General features: G+C 44.1%; 1 protein-coding gene across 1 annotated transcript in view; it reads left to right on the forward strand.

Moving 5' to 3' along the window:
* The window catches only part of LOC126235490 (uncharacterized), a 586,979-nt gene that overhangs the window by 534,143 nt on the left and 34,985 nt on the right, over positions 1 to 17,851 (forward strand). Inside the window, exons 5-6 of the mRNA XM_049944210.1 lie at positions 14,542 to 14,633; positions 14,676 to 14,884. Coding sequence (XP_049800167.1) covers positions 14,542 to 14,633; positions 14,676 to 14,884 — 301 coding nt within the window. The remainder of the gene's footprint in view (positions 1 to 14,541; positions 14,634 to 14,675; positions 14,885 to 17,851) is intronic.

Below are 17,851 nucleotides of genomic sequence, written 5' to 3' on the forward strand. Positions count from 1 at the left end.
GCAATGATCACACGCACGGCACAGCGGACACACCAGGAACCGCGGTGTTGGCCGTCGAATGGCGCTAGCTGCGCAGCATCTGTGCACCGCCTCCGGAAGTGTCAGCCAGTTTGCCGTGGCATACGGAGCTCCGCGACAGCGTGGACGTGAACCGTATGTGCAGTTGACGGACTTTGAGCGAGGGCGTATAGTGGGCATGCGGGAGGCCGGGTGGACGTACCGCCGAATTGCTCAACACGTGGGGCGTGAGGTCTCCACAGTACATAGATGTTGTCGCCAGTGGTCGGCGGAAGGTGCACGTGCCCGTCGACCTGGGACCGGACCGCAGCGACGCACGGATGCACGCCAAGACCGTAGGATCCTACGCAGTGCCGTAGGGGACCGCACCGCCACTTCCCAGCAAATTAGGGACACTGTTGCTCCTGGGGTATCGGCGAGGACCATTCGCAACCGTCTCCATGAAGCTGGGCTACGGTCCCGCACACCGTTAGGCCGTCTTCCGCTCACGCCCCAACATCGTGCAGCCCGCCTCCAGTGGTGTCGCGACAGGCGTGAATGGAGGGACGAATGGAGACGTGTCGTCTTCAGCGATGAGAGTCGCTTCTGCCTTGGTGCCAATGATGGTCGTATGCGTGTTTGGCGCCGTGCAGGTGAGCGCCACAATCAGGACTGCATACGACCGAGGCACACAGGGCCAACACCCGGCATCATGGTGTGGGGAGCGATCTCCTACACTGGCCGTACACCACTGGTGATCGTCGAGGGGACACTGAATAGTGCACGGTACATCCAAACCGTCATCGAACCCATCGTTCGACCATTCCTAGACCGGCAAGGGAACTTGCTGTTCCAACAGGACAATGCACGTCCGCATGTGTCCCGTGCCACCCAACGTGCTCTAGAAGGTGTAAGTCAACTACCCTGGCAAGCAAGATCTCCGGATCTGTCCCCCATTGAGCATGTTTGGGACTGGATGAAGCGTCGTCTCACGCGGTCTGCACGTCCAGCACGAACGCTGGTCCAACTGAGGCGCCAGGTGGAAATGGCATGGCAAGCCGTTCCACAGGACTACATCCAGCATCTCTACGATCGTCTCCATGGGAGAATAGCAGCCTGCATTGCTGCGAAAGGTGGATATACACTGTACTAGTGCCGACATTGTGCATGCTCTGTTGCCTGTGTCTATGTGCCTGTGGTTCTGTCAGTGTGATCATGTGATGTATCTGACCCCAGGAATGTGTCAATAAAGTTTCCCCTTCCTGGGACAATGAATTCACGGTGTTCTTATTTCAATTTCCAGGAGTGTAGCTTCAAACGTCTGATATAAGTTAATATGTTAAATAATATTTGAGTTTAAGTAGGTAAGCGAGAAAAAAATTAGAAAACGTTCGAAATTATGTTTAAAGTTGGAAGTTTTTAAGTTTTCCTTTTCAAAAATGATGGATGAATATGGCCTGGGTAAGCTGCACGCTCTGAGCTATGCTGTCGCAGTTTCTAACTCTAATGCTTGTCTTATTGCGTTAAACATCTACGGTAAGATTGTAGCATTTAATCATTAGATTATAACAGCATTTTGAATTTTTTTAATTAGGTCGTGGCCGAGCGGCTCTAGGCGTTACAGTCTGGAACCGCGAGAACGCTACGGTCGCAGGTTCAAATCCTGCCTCGGGCATGGATGTGTGTGATGTCCTTAGGTTAGTTAGGTTTAAGTAGTTCTAAGTTCTAGGGGACTTACGACCTCAGCAGTTGAGTCCCATAGTGCTCAGAGCCATTTGAACCATTCAAGCCGTGCTGCTATTGCCTCAGCGATTTTCCAGTGGTCAAAACAGACTCCTAAAGAAGCCTTCGCCGCTGCCATGGAATCATGGCGTCAGCGTTGTGAAAAATGTGTACGTCTGCAGGGCGATTACGTCGGGAAGTAACGCCAATTTCATCGATTTCGGGTGAGTAGTTAATTAGAAAAAAAATTGGATGCCTTAGAACTTGAATGCACCTCGTACCTGCACGAAAAAAGATTCCATGAGAAGCTCTTTGAAGCATCACTTAATAGAAAAAATGACGGTCAGGAGTTATTAGAAATCGTCTTAACGAGATTAATATTAAAGACCAACGAACATTGCAGGAAGATACACTTAGAGCAAAGATTCTAGAATCCCAGTTCGAGAGGAAATGAGCAAAGGAAACAGGAGTAATTTAGTCTCAGAGTCGGAAACAAGCTATTTTGATAGAATTAAAGAAACACGGTTAACCTGGATTCCAATCAACAATAGGTTTCCACGTGGAATATAGATGAGTCCAAGTGAAAAAAGGAAGACACCTCTGCGCAATATAAAAACTCGTATATCGTCGCTTAAAAGGTAGGATTTGCGTTCGTAAACGCAGATTAGCTGCAGCACGTGTATATACAAAACACTTCGGTTGAGTGAATTTGACTAATGCGCAGTCTCCTTCATCGCAGACATTTACTTGCAATTCTGAACACTTGCTGAGCGAACGTACTTCATCGTATCTGAAGCGAAGTTTTATTCCCGGAAAGAGGGCTTTGGAAGTTGCTGGTGGCAACGTATCCAGTCCGGGCGTGCTGGCGTTTTAATTACGACGGAAATAATTAGAAGGGGGCAACGACCCCCAGAGCCATCTTGCGAAATTTAAATAAAAAAACGCGCCGCTGCGCAACGCGGCAATGAAACCTGCGAAATATTACGTGGAGCACCACGGCATTTAACGTGTAACAATGTGTGCAGGAATGTAGCGTGCGGAATTGAAACTGTCTCGTGAAATATTTTACATTTTTTTCGCACCCACAAGAGGCGCATCTGGACCAGTTTCTGCCTTCACTTGTTCTAGACACGATAGACAGTTGCATCTTACAGTGAGTATTTCAAAATTATCGAAACACGTAAATGAAAAAAAATTACTGTCGTCAAGGTATACTTCACTTCTTGAAACTTGGTGAATTTGCTTTCACAGAATAACTACTTTCTATGTTTAAACGTCTGCTAATCCAGGTGTATTAGCTTTTCTGTTACCGTCTGCCGTGTATCAAACAAACCTGTCATCTATTGCGCCACCCTTCTCTGTTGTGTTGTTGTTGTGGTCTTCAAGACGGGTTTCATGCAGCTCTCCATGCTACTCTATCTTGTGCAACCCTCTTCAGCTCCGAATGAATACTGCATGGTATAGCCTTCTGAATCTGCTTACTCCCGCTACAATTTTTACCCCTCACACTTGTCTTCAGTACTTAACTGGTGATACCTTTTGTCTCAGAATCAACCGATTCCTTCTTTTAGTCGCGTTGTGCTCCAAAGTCTCGCCTTCTCAATTCTACTCAGCACCTCGTCATTAGTTGTATGATCTTCCCAATATTCTTCTGTAGCACCGCGAAAGCTTCTATTCTCTTCCTGTCTAAACCGTTTATCGCCATATTTCACATCCACACATGGCTACACTCCAGACAAATACCTTCAGAAAAGACTTCCTAACACTTAAGTCTGAATTCAACTTTAGCTAATTTCTCTTCTTCAGCAACGCTTTTCTTCCCTTGTTGCCAGTCAACATTTTATATACTTTCTACTTCGGCCATCATCACTTTTTCTGCCCTCATCTACTAAAAAATGGTTCAAATGGCTCTGAGCACTATGGGACTTACATCTTAGGTCATCAGTCCGCTAGAACTTAGAACTACTTAAACCTAACTAACCTAAGGACATCACACACATCCATGCCCGAGGCAGGATTCGAACCTGCGACCGTAGCAGTCCCGCGGTTCCGGACTGCAGCGCCTAGAACCGCACGGCCACCACGGCCGGCTCATCTACTACTTTAAGTGTCTCGTTTCTTAATCAGATTAACTTAGCGTCACCTGATTTAATTCGAGTAAATTCCATTATCATTGATGTTCATCTTATATGCTCCTTTCAAGACACTGTACTTTCAGTTCAGCTGCTCTTACAAGTCCTTTGCTGTCTCTGACAAAATTACAATTTCATCGGCAAACCTCAAATTTTTCATTTATTCTCCCTGAACTTTAATTCCTATTCCTGTTTTTTTGTTTTGTTTCCTTTACCGCTTCCTCAGTGTACAGACTGAATAACAAGTGGGATAGGTTAGAACGCTGTCTCACACCCTTCTCAACCATTGTTTCCTTTTCATGTCCCTCAACCCTTATAAAGGCCGTTAGGTTTCTGTACAAGTTGTAAATAGCCTTTCGCTCCCTGTATTTTACTCCTCCTGCCTTTAGAATTCCAAAGAGAGTATTCCAGGCAACGTTGTCAAACTCTCCCTCTAAGTCTACAAATGCAATAAACATAGGTTTGTCTTACCTCATCCTATCTTCTAAGATAAATCGTAGGGTCAGTATAGACTCGCGTGTTCCAACATTTATCCGGAATTCAAACTGATCTTCCCTGAGGTCGGCTTCCACCAGTTTCTCCATTCTTCTGTGAGGAATTCTTATTAGTATTTTGCAACCATGAATTATGAAACTGATTGTTCGGTAATTTTCACACGTGTCACCAGCTGGTTTCTCTAAAATTGGAAGTATTACATACTCTTTGGAGTACGATGGTACTTTGCCTGTCTCACAAATCTTGCACCCCAGACAGAAGTGTTCTGTCATGACTGGCTCATCCAAGGCTATCAATAGTTTTGACAGAATGTCGTCTACTCCACGGTCTTGTTTCGACTTAGGTCTTTCAGTGCTCTGTCAAATTCTTCTCGCAGTATCATATCTCCTATCTCATCTTCTTTTATGTACTCTTCCATTTCTACAATATTGCCTTCTGGTTCATCTCCCTTGTATAGACCCTCTATATACCCGTTCCAACTTCCAGTTTTCTCTTCTTTGCTTAGTTTTTCATCTGCGCTCTTCATATTCATACAGATGCTTCTCTTTTTTCCAAAACTCTCTTTTATTTTCCTGCAGGTGTATCTATTTTTCCGCTAGTGAAATATGCTTCTAAATCCTTACATTTGTCCTCCATCTATTCCGGATATGCCGTTTTGCACTTCCTGTCAGTATCATTTGTTAGACGTTTGTATTCCCTTTCACCTCCTTCATTCGCTGCATTTTTATATATTTTTCTTTTCATTAGTTAAATTCAATATCTCCTATGTTATTCAAGGATTTCTACTAGGCCATGTCTTTTTCCTATCTGATCCTCTGTTGCCTTCACTGTTTCATCTCTTAAAGCTACCCATTTGTCTTCCACTTTATTCCTTTCCGCTGTTATTGTCAACCTTTCCTAGTGCTTCCTCTTCCCAACAACCTCTGTTTCTTTCCATTTATCAATGTCACATCTCCTTAATTCCTACATATTTGGAATTTCTCCAGTTTTAATCTACAGTGCACACCAAATAATTGTGGTCGGAGTCCTCATCTGGCCATGGAAATGTCTTACATTTTAAAATTCGAAATTTCTATCTTAGCTTTATATAATCAGTTTGAAACCTTCTGGTGTCGCCGGTTCGTTAACGTAGACAGCCTTCTTTAATGATTCTTAAACCAAGTGTTAGCGATGATTAAATTACTCTCTGTGCAAAATTCTATCAGGCAGCTTCCTCAGTCATCCCTTTCCCCCAATCCATATTCACCTGTTATTTCTCTTTCTATTCCTTTTCCTAATATCGAGTTCTAAACCCCCATCACAATTAAATTTTCGTTCCCCTTAACTCTCTGGATAATTTCATTTTTATCATCAAATATTTGCTCTATTTCTTCGTCATCTGCGAAGCTAGGTGGCATATAAACTTGTACTACTGTAGCAGTTGTATGCTTCGTGTCACTCTTGACTACTATAATTCGTTCACTATGCTGTTCATAATTGCTTACCCGCATTCCTATTTTCTTATTTGTTATTAAATTCACTCCTGCATTACCCCTATGTGAATTTGTATTTATAATCCTGTATTCACCTGACCAGAAGTACTATTCCTTCTGCCACCGAACTCCACTAATTCCCTCTACATGTAACCTCAACCTATTCATTTTTTTTTAAATTTCCAACGTACCTGCGTGATTAAGGCATCTAACTTTCTACACTCCTATCCGTAAAACGCCAATTTTGTTTCTTCTGATGACGACATCCACCCCAGAGATCCAAATGGAGAATTATTTTACCTCAGTAAAATTTTACCCAAGAGGATGTCATCATCATTTGACCATACAGTAGAACTGCACGCCCTCGGGATAAAAATGGCTCTAAGCACTATGGGACTTAACATCTGAGGTCATCAGTCCTCTAGACGTAGAACTACTTAAACCTAACTAACCTAAGGACATCACACACATCCATGCCCGAGACAGGATTCGAACCTGCGACCGTAGCGGTCGCGCGGTTCCAGACTGTAGCACCAGAACCGCTCGGCCACCAGCGGCCGGCTACAAGACACAGACACTGTATACACACAGATATTGTAACGCTCAGTAATGTATCCATGCCTCGACGGCCTAAAATGACGATATAATATTTGTATCCCTGTGCGGGCATCACGAACTGCGCGAGCATAAGGGTTGTGGCTGTGTGACATATGGAGGGTTGGATCTGTCCTGGAGGCGTGTTCAGGTAGCCGAAGTTGTTAAAGTGAACGCTTGTGATAAGCGCGAAATGCGGTTCGAGTCCCGGTCCGGCACAAATTTTAATGTGTCTCTCACAGTTAACGTCAACGCAGAATGCGGATCTGTTTCGTAATGCGAGAAAAAGCCGGCAAACAACATCCAGGCTGGCCGGCATGCCGACACTCGTATTCAATACGCCGGGCGGATTCTAACCGGTGACAGCACGGCTTCACGAATCCCCGAAGGCCGGCCGTTGTGGTCGAGCGGCTCTAGGCGCTTCAGTCCGGAACCGCGCTGGTGCTACGCTCGCAGGTTTGGATCCTGCCTCTGGCATGGATGTGTGTGATGACCTTAGGTTAGTTAGGTTTAAGTAGTTCTAAGTCTAGGGGACTGATGACCTCAGATGTTAAGTCCCATAGTGCTCGGAGCCATTTGAACCATTTTTTTTAATAGTAGTTTTGTTGCCACTCTCCCCCCCCCCCCTCCCCCCCCACCCAGTGATTTTAGAAATTCTGATGGAACGATCCTACTTCCGCCAACATAAATCTCGCGTGAAGACCACGAAGATAAGATACGAGAAAGTAAGGCTGACACGGATATGGTCAATCGTTTTTCGCTAGCTGTATTTGCGAATGGAACAGGAAAGGAGTAATAAAGAATGTAATATACGCCGTAGTACCGTACGCACTGCTCATGCTTTAGTAACACAAGACAGAGACGATATACCCACTGTGTACATAGGCTCCCTAGACTCAAACTTACTGTATCGTCGCTGGTTTGCACGTGGTACTTCTTTGCAGCACAACTACGTTAATGATAGGCTATAATTTCGGATTAAGTGCCCCATGTTTTGTTCCGTTATTAGTGATTCGTATGTAGATTTCTTCTTTGTAATACTTGAATGTAAGTGTAACTTCTTTAAAAATTCTTCTTTTTTGTAATACATTGAACGAACGCCTCATCTGTGAAAGCATACAAATCTGGAGTTAACGTGTAGCGTATAGTAACTGCAAGTGGTGTACGAACTCTGTATTATTGTTAGCAAAAACTATATATGAACTGATTGGGCAACGCAACTCCCAAACCAATAAAGAAATACAATCACTACAAAATATATTCAGCCCCTTAGGTTCTGAAGCCTCTGGGCCTGTTCAAAACTGGTAACTCTGGTCCCTGCGCACATAACAAATAAATAAAATTCTCGTACCTCTAAAGCAGCAACGGTGGATCGCGATATATTCCGGTCTCTCACGAAGAATAATAAAATACACTAGCTACAGCCTCAGCGGTGTGCAATGCTGGCCGTATTACTTTGAAATGTACATGAAATTATTCTGGCTGAGAAATGAAAAACATTAAGAAAAATTCAATGTTTTTGAAAAACGTATTACCTGGACAGGGAGGCGATACTGATTTGGGTGGATTACTAACAGTGACCTTTTCAATAGTGAAATTGAATTCTAAGTTAAGTTTGGCTTCCCAAAACAATTCAAATTACATTACTCAGAATAATTACATCCTTTTTACTGACTGAGTCACAAGCAATGTGATTTGTACAGCATGTATTATCTATGTTGTTGTTGTGGTCTTCAGTCCTGAGACTGGTTTGATGCAGCTCTCCATGTTGCTCTATCCTGTGCAAGCTTATTCATCTCCCAGTACCTACTGCAGCCTACATCCTTCTGGATCTGCTTAGTGTATTCATCTCTTGGTCTCCCTCTTCGATTTTTACCCTCCACGCTGCCCTCCAACACTAAACTGGTGATTCCTCATGTCTCAGAACATGTTCTACCAACCGGTCCCTTCTTCTAGTCGTGCCACAAGTTCCTCTTCTCCCCAATTCAATACCCCCTCATTAGTTATGTGATCTACCCATCTAATCTTCAGCATTCTTATGTAGCACCACATTTCGAAAGCTTCTATTCTCTTCTTGTTGGTTAGCACACTGGACTCGCATTCGGGAGGACTACGGTTCAATCCCGCGTCCGGCCATCCTGATTTAGGTTTTCCGTGATTTCCCTAACTCGCTCCAGGCTAATGCCGGAATGGTTCCTTTGAAAGGGCACGGCCGACGTCCTTCCCTAATCCGATGAGACCGACGACCTCGCAGTTTGGTCTCTTCCCGCAAACAACCCAACCCAACCCTCTCTTCTTGTCTAAACTATTTATTGTCCACGTTTCACTTCCATACATGTCTACACTCCATACAAATACTTTCAGAAACGACTTAGTGACACTTAAATCTATACTCGATGTTAACAAATTTCTCTTCTTCAGAAACGCTTTCCTTTCCATTGCCAGTCTACATTTTATATCCTCTCTACTTCGACCATCATCAGTTATTTTGCTCCCCAAATAGCAAACCTCCTTTACTACTTTAAGTGTCTCATTTCCTAATCTAATTCCCGCAGCATCACCCGACTTTATTCGACTACATTCCATTATCCTCGTTTTGCTTTTGTTGATGTTCATCCTATACTCTCCTTTCAAGACACTGTCCATTCCGTTCAGCTGCTCTTCCACGTCCTGTGCTGTCTCTGACAGAATTACAGTGTCATTGGCGAACCTCAAAGTTTTTATTTCTTCTCCATGGATTTTAATACCTACTCCGAACTTTTCTTTTGTTTCCTTTACTGCTTGCTCAATATACAGATTGAATAACATCGGAGACAGGCTGCAACCCTGTCTCACTCCCTTCCCAAACACTGCTACCTTTTCATACCCCTCGACTATTATAACTGCCATCTGCTTTCTGTACAAATTGTAAATAGCCTTTCGCTCCCTGTATTTTACCCCTGCCACCTTCAGAATTTGAAAGAGAGTATTCCAATCAACATTGTCAAAAGCTTTCTCTAAGTCTACAAATGCTAGAAACGTAGGTTTGTCTTTCCTTAATCTTTCTTCTAACCTCACTAAAAAAGCATAAAGACAAGTCATCAAATTAAGTATACCTGTATTAAGAAATCTTAGAAACCTTACAAAAGGGATACATCTGACTAGCCTTTAAATGAAATCTGTTTACATACATTCTGGGGTTACTCAACTATTGCCAGTTATCAGCCAACTCATCTACACTAACGCACTGGCAAAACGAAAGTCATAAATATTTAACATATTTACCTTGCCTGCGAAAAGACTTCTGCTCAAACATTTGTATTTCCAATAATACTTATACTCGTAATTCCTACATTATAACCTCACACTTAGTGGCTTCACAGAGCACACCACAAAAACAGCCTACTCCGTCCTCTTTCGCTCACAAACAGCTACCCACAGCTGTGCTCCAAGCACGCTCTCACTCCAGCACTACGCCGGCCGCGGTGGTCTAGCGGTTCTGGCGCTGCAGTCCGGAACCGCGGGACTGCTACGGTCGCAGGTTCGAATCCTGCCTCGGGCATGGGTGTGTGTGATGTCCTTAGGTTAGTTAGGTTTAAGTAGTTCTAAGTTCTAGGGGACTTAGGACCTAAGATGTTGAGTCCCATAGTGCTCAGAGCCATTTGAACCATTTGAACTCCAGCACTACAATCTCAGACCAGAAACAGTATCTTTGGCTCTGCGGTCGTGCACAGCCAGCGATTCGCTTTATAGAGCCCATCAGAGATATACATCGTTTATAGTATAATAGTTTCATTTTAGAATGAGATTTTCACTCTGCAGCGGAGTGTGCGCTGATATGAAACTTCCTGGCAGATTAAAACTGTGTGCTCGACCGAGACGCGAACTCGGGATCTTTGACTTTCGCGGGCAAGGTAGGAGATGAGACACTGGCAGAAGTAAAGCTGTGAGTACCGGGCGTGAGTCGTGCGTCGGTAGCTCAAATGGTAGAGCACTTGCCCGCGAGAGGCAAAGGTCCCGAGTTCGAGTCCCGGTCGGGCACACAGTTTTAATCTGCCAGGAAGTTTCAGTTTCATTTTAGTTTACATTAGTATCATTACAATATTCGGGTGCCACATATAAGTGTACCCCACCAGACTCCTTTCAATACTAGCAAACCATTGCGTCCTTTTCTTTGATGTGTCTGTCGTTTTAAGGAGCCTTTGCCGTGTCCGTAAATGGCTATGTTAACATAATTATTTGCACAGAATATTGTACAACATGCAACTGTCAGTTTTGCTAATGGTGGAAAGATTGTGCTATACAACTGACCTCTGGCGTAAGGATTTTCTGTGTTCGGTATCTGTCTGTTGATTCTGTGCAGCAGGAGAAAGAACAAACATAACATGCGCTGTGAAAATAAAGTGATCCGCTGGGGTTGTAGTTTTCTGTTGGTCTCGCGGGAGCAACTCCATTGAACGCACCGATTTAATAACTGCAAGCCGCTTCGCTAACCGGAAAGAGATAACTCGGAAAGTACTGTTGTGGGGGTAATTCACGAACTATACCGTCTATCATATCCAGTTTTGAGTGTGCGATCAGCCAAGACCCTATAAAAAGAAATTTAAAAAAACACAGCTCCGCTAATGGTGTACGCCGACATGTACATCCCTGTTTTTCATTACGATCTATCTGCAAACTATTTCTAGTAAATGGATTCACTTTCGGTTATTAAGCGGCGAAATAAAATTTCTCACATTCACGGAAATTAAGAAATGATGGAAATGTTGTTTTATGTCGATGGTGTCGCGATCAAACGAGTGCTTGCTGCAGTCGATGAAATACAACACACCAAAACACTTCGTGTACATTGTTTCAGAATTGACAAGTGAAATAAAAGGAAACACGTTTCTGTGTGACGAAAGGCTGTCCTGTGCAGCAGTTCTCCGCTGTAGGTCCTTGGAAGATGTACCTCAGAAGGCATCAACTGCGTCACCTCTAACAGTTGCACAAAATTCAGAATGAAAATACCACTATGCAGTAGGTCAGACTTACACACGGCCAATCGCTTCGACTCATATTTTGCAGGTCTCTTCTGTACAACCTGAAATGAAGGATTCTAAGATATTTTGGCTCAATACTCCAGTGTTTTTGAGAAACGCAATCGTAAAGTTCATGACACGCAGTCTACTCGGAATTGGCAGGATCCATTCCTATAATTCGAGGAAAGAAACTTTTACGACTGCTGCTTTTGCTCCTATAACATATACGCCGTCCATTAAAAGCGTCGCTGGTGCAGAGATATCTGGCTGGGGAGCAAAGCGCTTGCGTTCTATTTTCAAATACATTCCGAAGTATTTTTATTTGTATGCTTTCCGTATTGAAATTGGTAGGAACAGAATAATTAATAAGGTAAGTAAATCATTGATGATATGACAAGTACCATCTGTGTAGTTGTTCGAGGGATAGTGAGGACATGTAACAGAGTGAGTAAAAGAGCCATTGTAAACCATTCAGGATTAAAATTTTAATTATGTTGTAGAATAATAGCCGCTGCCAGTCACATTAAAAGATGATTTTATTTAACATACCACCGGTTTCGGTCTTTTGCCCATCTTCTGATGCCGGCCGGAGTGGCCGTGCGGTTCTAGGCGCTACAGTCTGGAATCGGGCGACCGCTACGGTCGCAGGTTCGAATCCTGCCTCGGGCATGGATGTGTGTGATGTCCTTAGGTTAGTGAGGTTTAATTAGTTCTAAGTTCTAGGCGACTGATGACCTGAGAAGTTAAGTCGCATAGTGCTCAGAGCCATTTGAACAACCTTCTGATGGTTTACATTTCTTTACGCGTTTACATACTGAGTGTTGAAGGTAACTGATTAAATAAAAAATAAATAATGTGATGAAGACTAAAGTGACACAGCTGAAACAACTGCAAGTAGCTAAGCGACGTGTGCTGAAAAATATTATAGAACTTTAGAACTTACGTACATGGTTCCCACTTTTTTTTTACAATTTTCCACTCAGCGATATATTTCACGTGAAATGGCACCTTCGACGAACAGCTGAAACGTGTCGCCATGGCAGTCATATTAGTCCAGTACTGGCAAATTTCTTCATGGAGCATTTTGAAGCAAAGGTGCTGGTCGTGTCACCTTGTAAACCTAAGCTCTGGTACAGATACGTCGATGATACCTTCGTTTTGTCAAATTATGGGGGAACAGCCCCATCTCAACATAAAATTTACCATGAAGGTAGAAAAGGAGAAACGGCTATCCTTTCTAGGTGTGCTGGTCACGAGGGATGGTGAAAATCTGGGACACAGTATGTATTGAAAACCGACACACACGGACCGATACCTGCGCAAGCTGTGAAGTCACCACCCGAACCGGAAAAGAGGGCACGATTAACACGCCAGTAACGCGACCTAGACAAATACACTACTGGCCATTAAAATTGCTACACCACGAAGATGACGTGCTACAGACGCGAAATTTAACCGACAGGAAGAAGATTCTGTGATGTGCAAATGGTTACCATTTCAGAGCATTCAGACAAGGTTGACGCCGGCGGCGACACCTACAACGTGCTGACATGAGGAAAGTTTCCAACCCATTTCTCATACACAAACAGCAGTTGACCGGCGTCCAAATGGCTCTGAGCACTATGGGACTTAACATCTGTGGTCATCAGTCCCCTAGAACTTAGAACTACTTAAACCTAACTAACCTAAGGACATCACACACATCCATGCCCGAGGCAGGATTCGAACCTGCGACCGTAGCAGTTGCACGGCTTCGGACTGAGCGGTTAGAGCCGCGAGACCACCGCGGCCGGCTGAAATGTTGTTGTGTAAGGAGGAGAAATGCGTACAATCACGTTTCCGACTTTGATAAAGGTCGGATTGTAGCCCATCGGGATTGCGGTTTATCGTATCGCGACATTGCTGCTCGCGTTGGTCGAAATCCAATGATTGTTAGCAGAATATGGAATCGGTGGGTTCCGGAGGGTAATACGGAACGCCGTGCTGGATCCCAACGGCCTCTTATCACTAGCAGTCGAGATGATAGACATGTTATCCGCATGGCTGTAACGGATCGTGCAGCCACGTCTCGATCCCTGAGTCAACAGATGGCGATGTTTGCAAGACAACAACCATCTGCACGAACAGTTCGACGACATTTGCAACAGCATGGACTATCAGCTCAGAGACCATGGCTGCGGTTACCCTTGACGCTGCATCACAGACAGGAGCACCTGCGATGATATACGACGAACCTGCCCAGTCAGTCACAATACGCCAGTCACTACTCTTGATGAACTGTGGTATCATGTTGAAGCTGCATGGGCAGCTGTACCTGTACACGCCATCCAAGCTCTGTTTGACTCAATGCCCAGGCGTATCGAGGCCGTTATTACGGTCAGAGGCGGTTGTTCTGGGTACTGATTTCTCAGGATCTATGCACCCAAATTGCGTGAAAATGTAATCACATGTCAGTTCTAGTATAATACATTTGTCCAATGAATACCCGTTTATCATCTGCATTTCTTCTTGGTGTAGCAATTTAAATGTCCAGCAGTCTAGCATAGACAAAATAGCTGATCTGCTGCCTGTGTTTACATAATATACCAGAGTTCTTGAACCTCAGCTTTTAGTCATTGGGCCTGACTATTGGTAATGCACAAATAGCGCTGTGATCCCCTATTACAACGTGATTTTTGAGCAGAGTTACAAAAAATTCTAATCAGTAAGAGAATAGTGGTGATTTTGTAGTATTTCGAGAAAAGCAGCGAAGGGGAACGGACTTCCTTTTGTTTTCCTGTGTAATTTAATATTTGAATTCTGTGTATCCTGAAACTGAGACAATTTCTTTTTCAATTTTTGTTCGATTTCTCCATTTATTACAGGAAATAAGACGAAAGACCGAAAGCCAGTTATTTCTGATAAAGGTTATTTCGAACGGTTTTAAACAATCAGGTTAAACTGGCGTGGACGAAAACGATATAAACGAAAATCGATTGTTTCACAATAACCGCCATCCCTAAGTCTTACTACGCGTGCAACTCAATGTGTCGATCGCCATTGTTGGTTCACTTTGTATAGCCACGCCTCGAGTTATTTCACAGTGTATCGTTCAGCCGCGGCAGGTGCAGATGCAGCGTGTGTCGGCAGGTCCCCTGGTTCGGACGGCAGCAAGAAGCAGCTGGCGTCCAACGACTCGTCGTCCTCCTCCTCGTCGAGCAGCATCAGCAGCAGCAGCAGCTGCGGAGGCGGCGGCGGCGGCGGCGGAGGAGGGCGGTACCGGCGCCAGGGCGGGGGCGGCGGCGCGCCCAAGCCGGGCACGGTGTCGGCGCACGTGTACCACACGTGGGACGGCCGCAACCGCGTGCGCCGTTCCCGCTCCCTGCAGCTGCCCGAAACCAAGTCGCCGTCGCCGGGACACGCGGGCCCGCAGCCGCCGCCGCCGCCGCCGGGGTCTCAACCCGGCACCGTCAACACCACGCCCCCTGCCCCGGTAAGTCCCCTGTCGCAACTAGAGCTCCGCAAGCAGTCACACTCTTTACATCTTGCTGTGTCTTGTTTCAGTTATTGCCAGTTTCGCAAACTTTCTCAGGTAAATGTTCGACGTGGGTTGTACTGGAACGCTGTTTGACAATATGTAATTATGAACTGGAACTACCCAGCTCATTTGCACACAGAAAAGAACATCTACTTCAAAACATGTTTTTTGACAGCATCTGGCATCCAACCTCAATAAATCATCAAATGTAAATCACTGAGATTTATTTGATTTATATATTGACGAGATAGGAAGAGGAAAGCTGAAACATATTTAGGAATTAAAATAGGATACAACATACCATTATATACGAGGGTCACTCCAAAAGAAATGCGCACTATTTTTTTTAAAAATCCATCTTTTATTCTACATGTTTGAAAGTTTTACAATGTGTAGATACATCCTTGAGGAACAATATTTTCATTTCTGCACATAATTTCCATCCCTCTCAACTGCCTTACTCCATTTTGGAACCAGCGCCTGTATACACGTACGGTAAAATTCCCGGCGAACCTGTTGGAGTCACTGTTTGGCAGCGTGCACAAATGAGTCATCATCTTCAAACCTTGTTCCACGAAGAGAGTCTTTCAGTTTCCCAAAGAGGTGATAATCACATAGGGCGGGTCAGGACTATAAGGCGGGTGTTTCATTGCTGTCCATCCGAGTTTTGTGATCGCTTCCATGGTTTTTTTACTGACATGGGGCTGTGCATTGTCGTGCAACAGCAAAACATCCTGCTTTTGCCGATGTGGTCGAACACGACTCAGTCGAGCTTGAAGTTTCTTCAGTGTCGTCACATATGCATCAGAATTTATGGTGGTTCCACTTCGCATGATGTCCACAAGCAAGAGTCTTTCGGAATCGCAAAACACGGTAGCCATAACTTTTCTAGCAGAGGGTGTGGTTTTGAATTTTTTTTTCTTGGGTGAATTTGTATGATGCCACTCCATTGATTGCCTCTTCGTCTCTTGTGAAAAATGATGGAGCCATGTTTCATCACCCGTCACAATTCTTCCAAGGAATTCATCTCCACCATTCTCGTACTGTTCCAAAAGTTCGCTGCATACCGTTTTTCTTGTTTCTTTGTGAGCCACTGTCAACATCCCGGGAACCCACCTGGCACAAACCTTTTTTAACGCCAACACTTTCAGTATTCTGCAAACACTTCCTTCCCCTATCCTAACGTAGCGTGACAATTCGTTCTCTGTGATGCGTCTGTCAGCAGTCACCAATTCGTTAACTCTCTGCACATTGTCTGGAGTGTGTGCAGTACGAGGCCTGCCGCTGCGAGAACAATCCTAAATATTGCCGTGCCCACTTTCATCACGTAACCTGCTTGCCCACCGACTAACTGTACTGCGATCGACAGCAGCATCTCCATACACCTTTTTCAACCTCTTGTGGTTGTTTCCCACTGTCTCGTTTTCACAGCACAAGAATTCTATGACAGCACGTTGCTTCTGACGAACGTCAAGTGTAGCAGCCATCTTGAAGACATACTGTGGCGGCGCCACTCACGGGAACAGATTGAACTAAGTTTCAAAACAAGCGGGAAGGATGTATCTACACACTGTAAAACTTTCAGACATGCAGAATGAAAACTGTATTTTTTACAAAAATAGTGTGCATTTCTTTTGGAGGGACCCTCGTACTCTATTATAGCTGACGACCACATGATGTTACAGAAAACAGAAGATAATTTACAAAGACCGAAACCAATATCTACGTCTACATCTACACGATTAGTCTGCTATGCACAACAAAGTGCCTGGCAGAGGGTTCAATGAACGACCTTCAAGCTGTCTCTCTACCGTTCCACTCTCGAATGGCGCGCGGGAAAAACGAGCACTTAAATTTTTCTGCGCGAGCCCTGATTTCTCTTATTTTATCGTGATGATCATTTCTCCCTATGTGAGTGGGTGCCAACAGAATGTTTTCGCAATCGGAGGAAAAAACTAGTTATTGAAATTTCACGAGAAGAGCCCGTCGCAACTAAAAACGCCTTTGTTTTAATGATTGCCACTCCAATTCACGTATAGTGTCTGTGACACTATCTCACATATTTCGTGATAATACAAAACGAGCTGCCCCTCTTTCTACTTTTTCGATGTCATCCGTCAGTCCCACCTGATACGGATCCCATACCGCACAGCAATACTCCAGAACAGGGTGGACAAGCGTGGTGTAACCAGTCTCCTTAGTAGACCTGTTGCACCTTCTAAGTGTTCTGCTAATGAATCGCAGTCTTCGGTTTGCTCTACCCACAACATTATCTATGTGATCGTTCCAATTTAGGTTATTTGTAATTGTGATCCCTAAGTATTTAGTTGAAGTTACAGCCTTCAGATTTGAGTGACTTATCGCGTAATCGAAATTTAACGGATTTCTTTTAGTACTTATGTGAATAACTTCACACTTTTCTTTATTCAGAGTCAATTGCCACTTTTCGGACCATACAGATATCATATGTAAATTATACATGTAAATCATAATATATAATTTAAGTATACATTGTGATTCTTATTAGCGTTTAAAAACTTCGGAAGCTACGTAGATGACCCTGAGAAAAGTAATTTGATATAAGAGACATGGGGCCGCAAATGTCCGGAAATATATCAAAATGACAAACGTTGAACATGCGGCGTCGGATCCATAATATGGAGGGTACTTTTGAGCGCGTGCATGAAGGGATGACTGAGGCAGTACTTGCATTCAAGCAAACCGTGCAAATTTCGAATGCCTTTCAAAATGTGATCTGTTGTAAACGTAGAAGGTGCAGAATTATTGTTCTCGCTGTAACCAAGCAAAAGCTGTTCTTATTTTCTGTTTCTTTCTTACTGTCCCTTTTTTTATTTTGTTACAGACGTTATTTAGTAAAGGAAACATACGTCTTTTAGTGGTAAAGACGCAGTTCGGAAGCTT

The sequence above is a fragment of the Schistocerca nitens genome, chromosome 2 (genome assembly GCF_023898315.1).
Source record: "Schistocerca nitens isolate TAMUIC-IGC-003100 chromosome 2, iqSchNite1.1, whole genome shotgun sequence".
Classification (NCBI taxonomy): Eukaryota; Metazoa; Arthropoda; class Insecta; order Orthoptera; family Acrididae; genus Schistocerca; species Schistocerca nitens.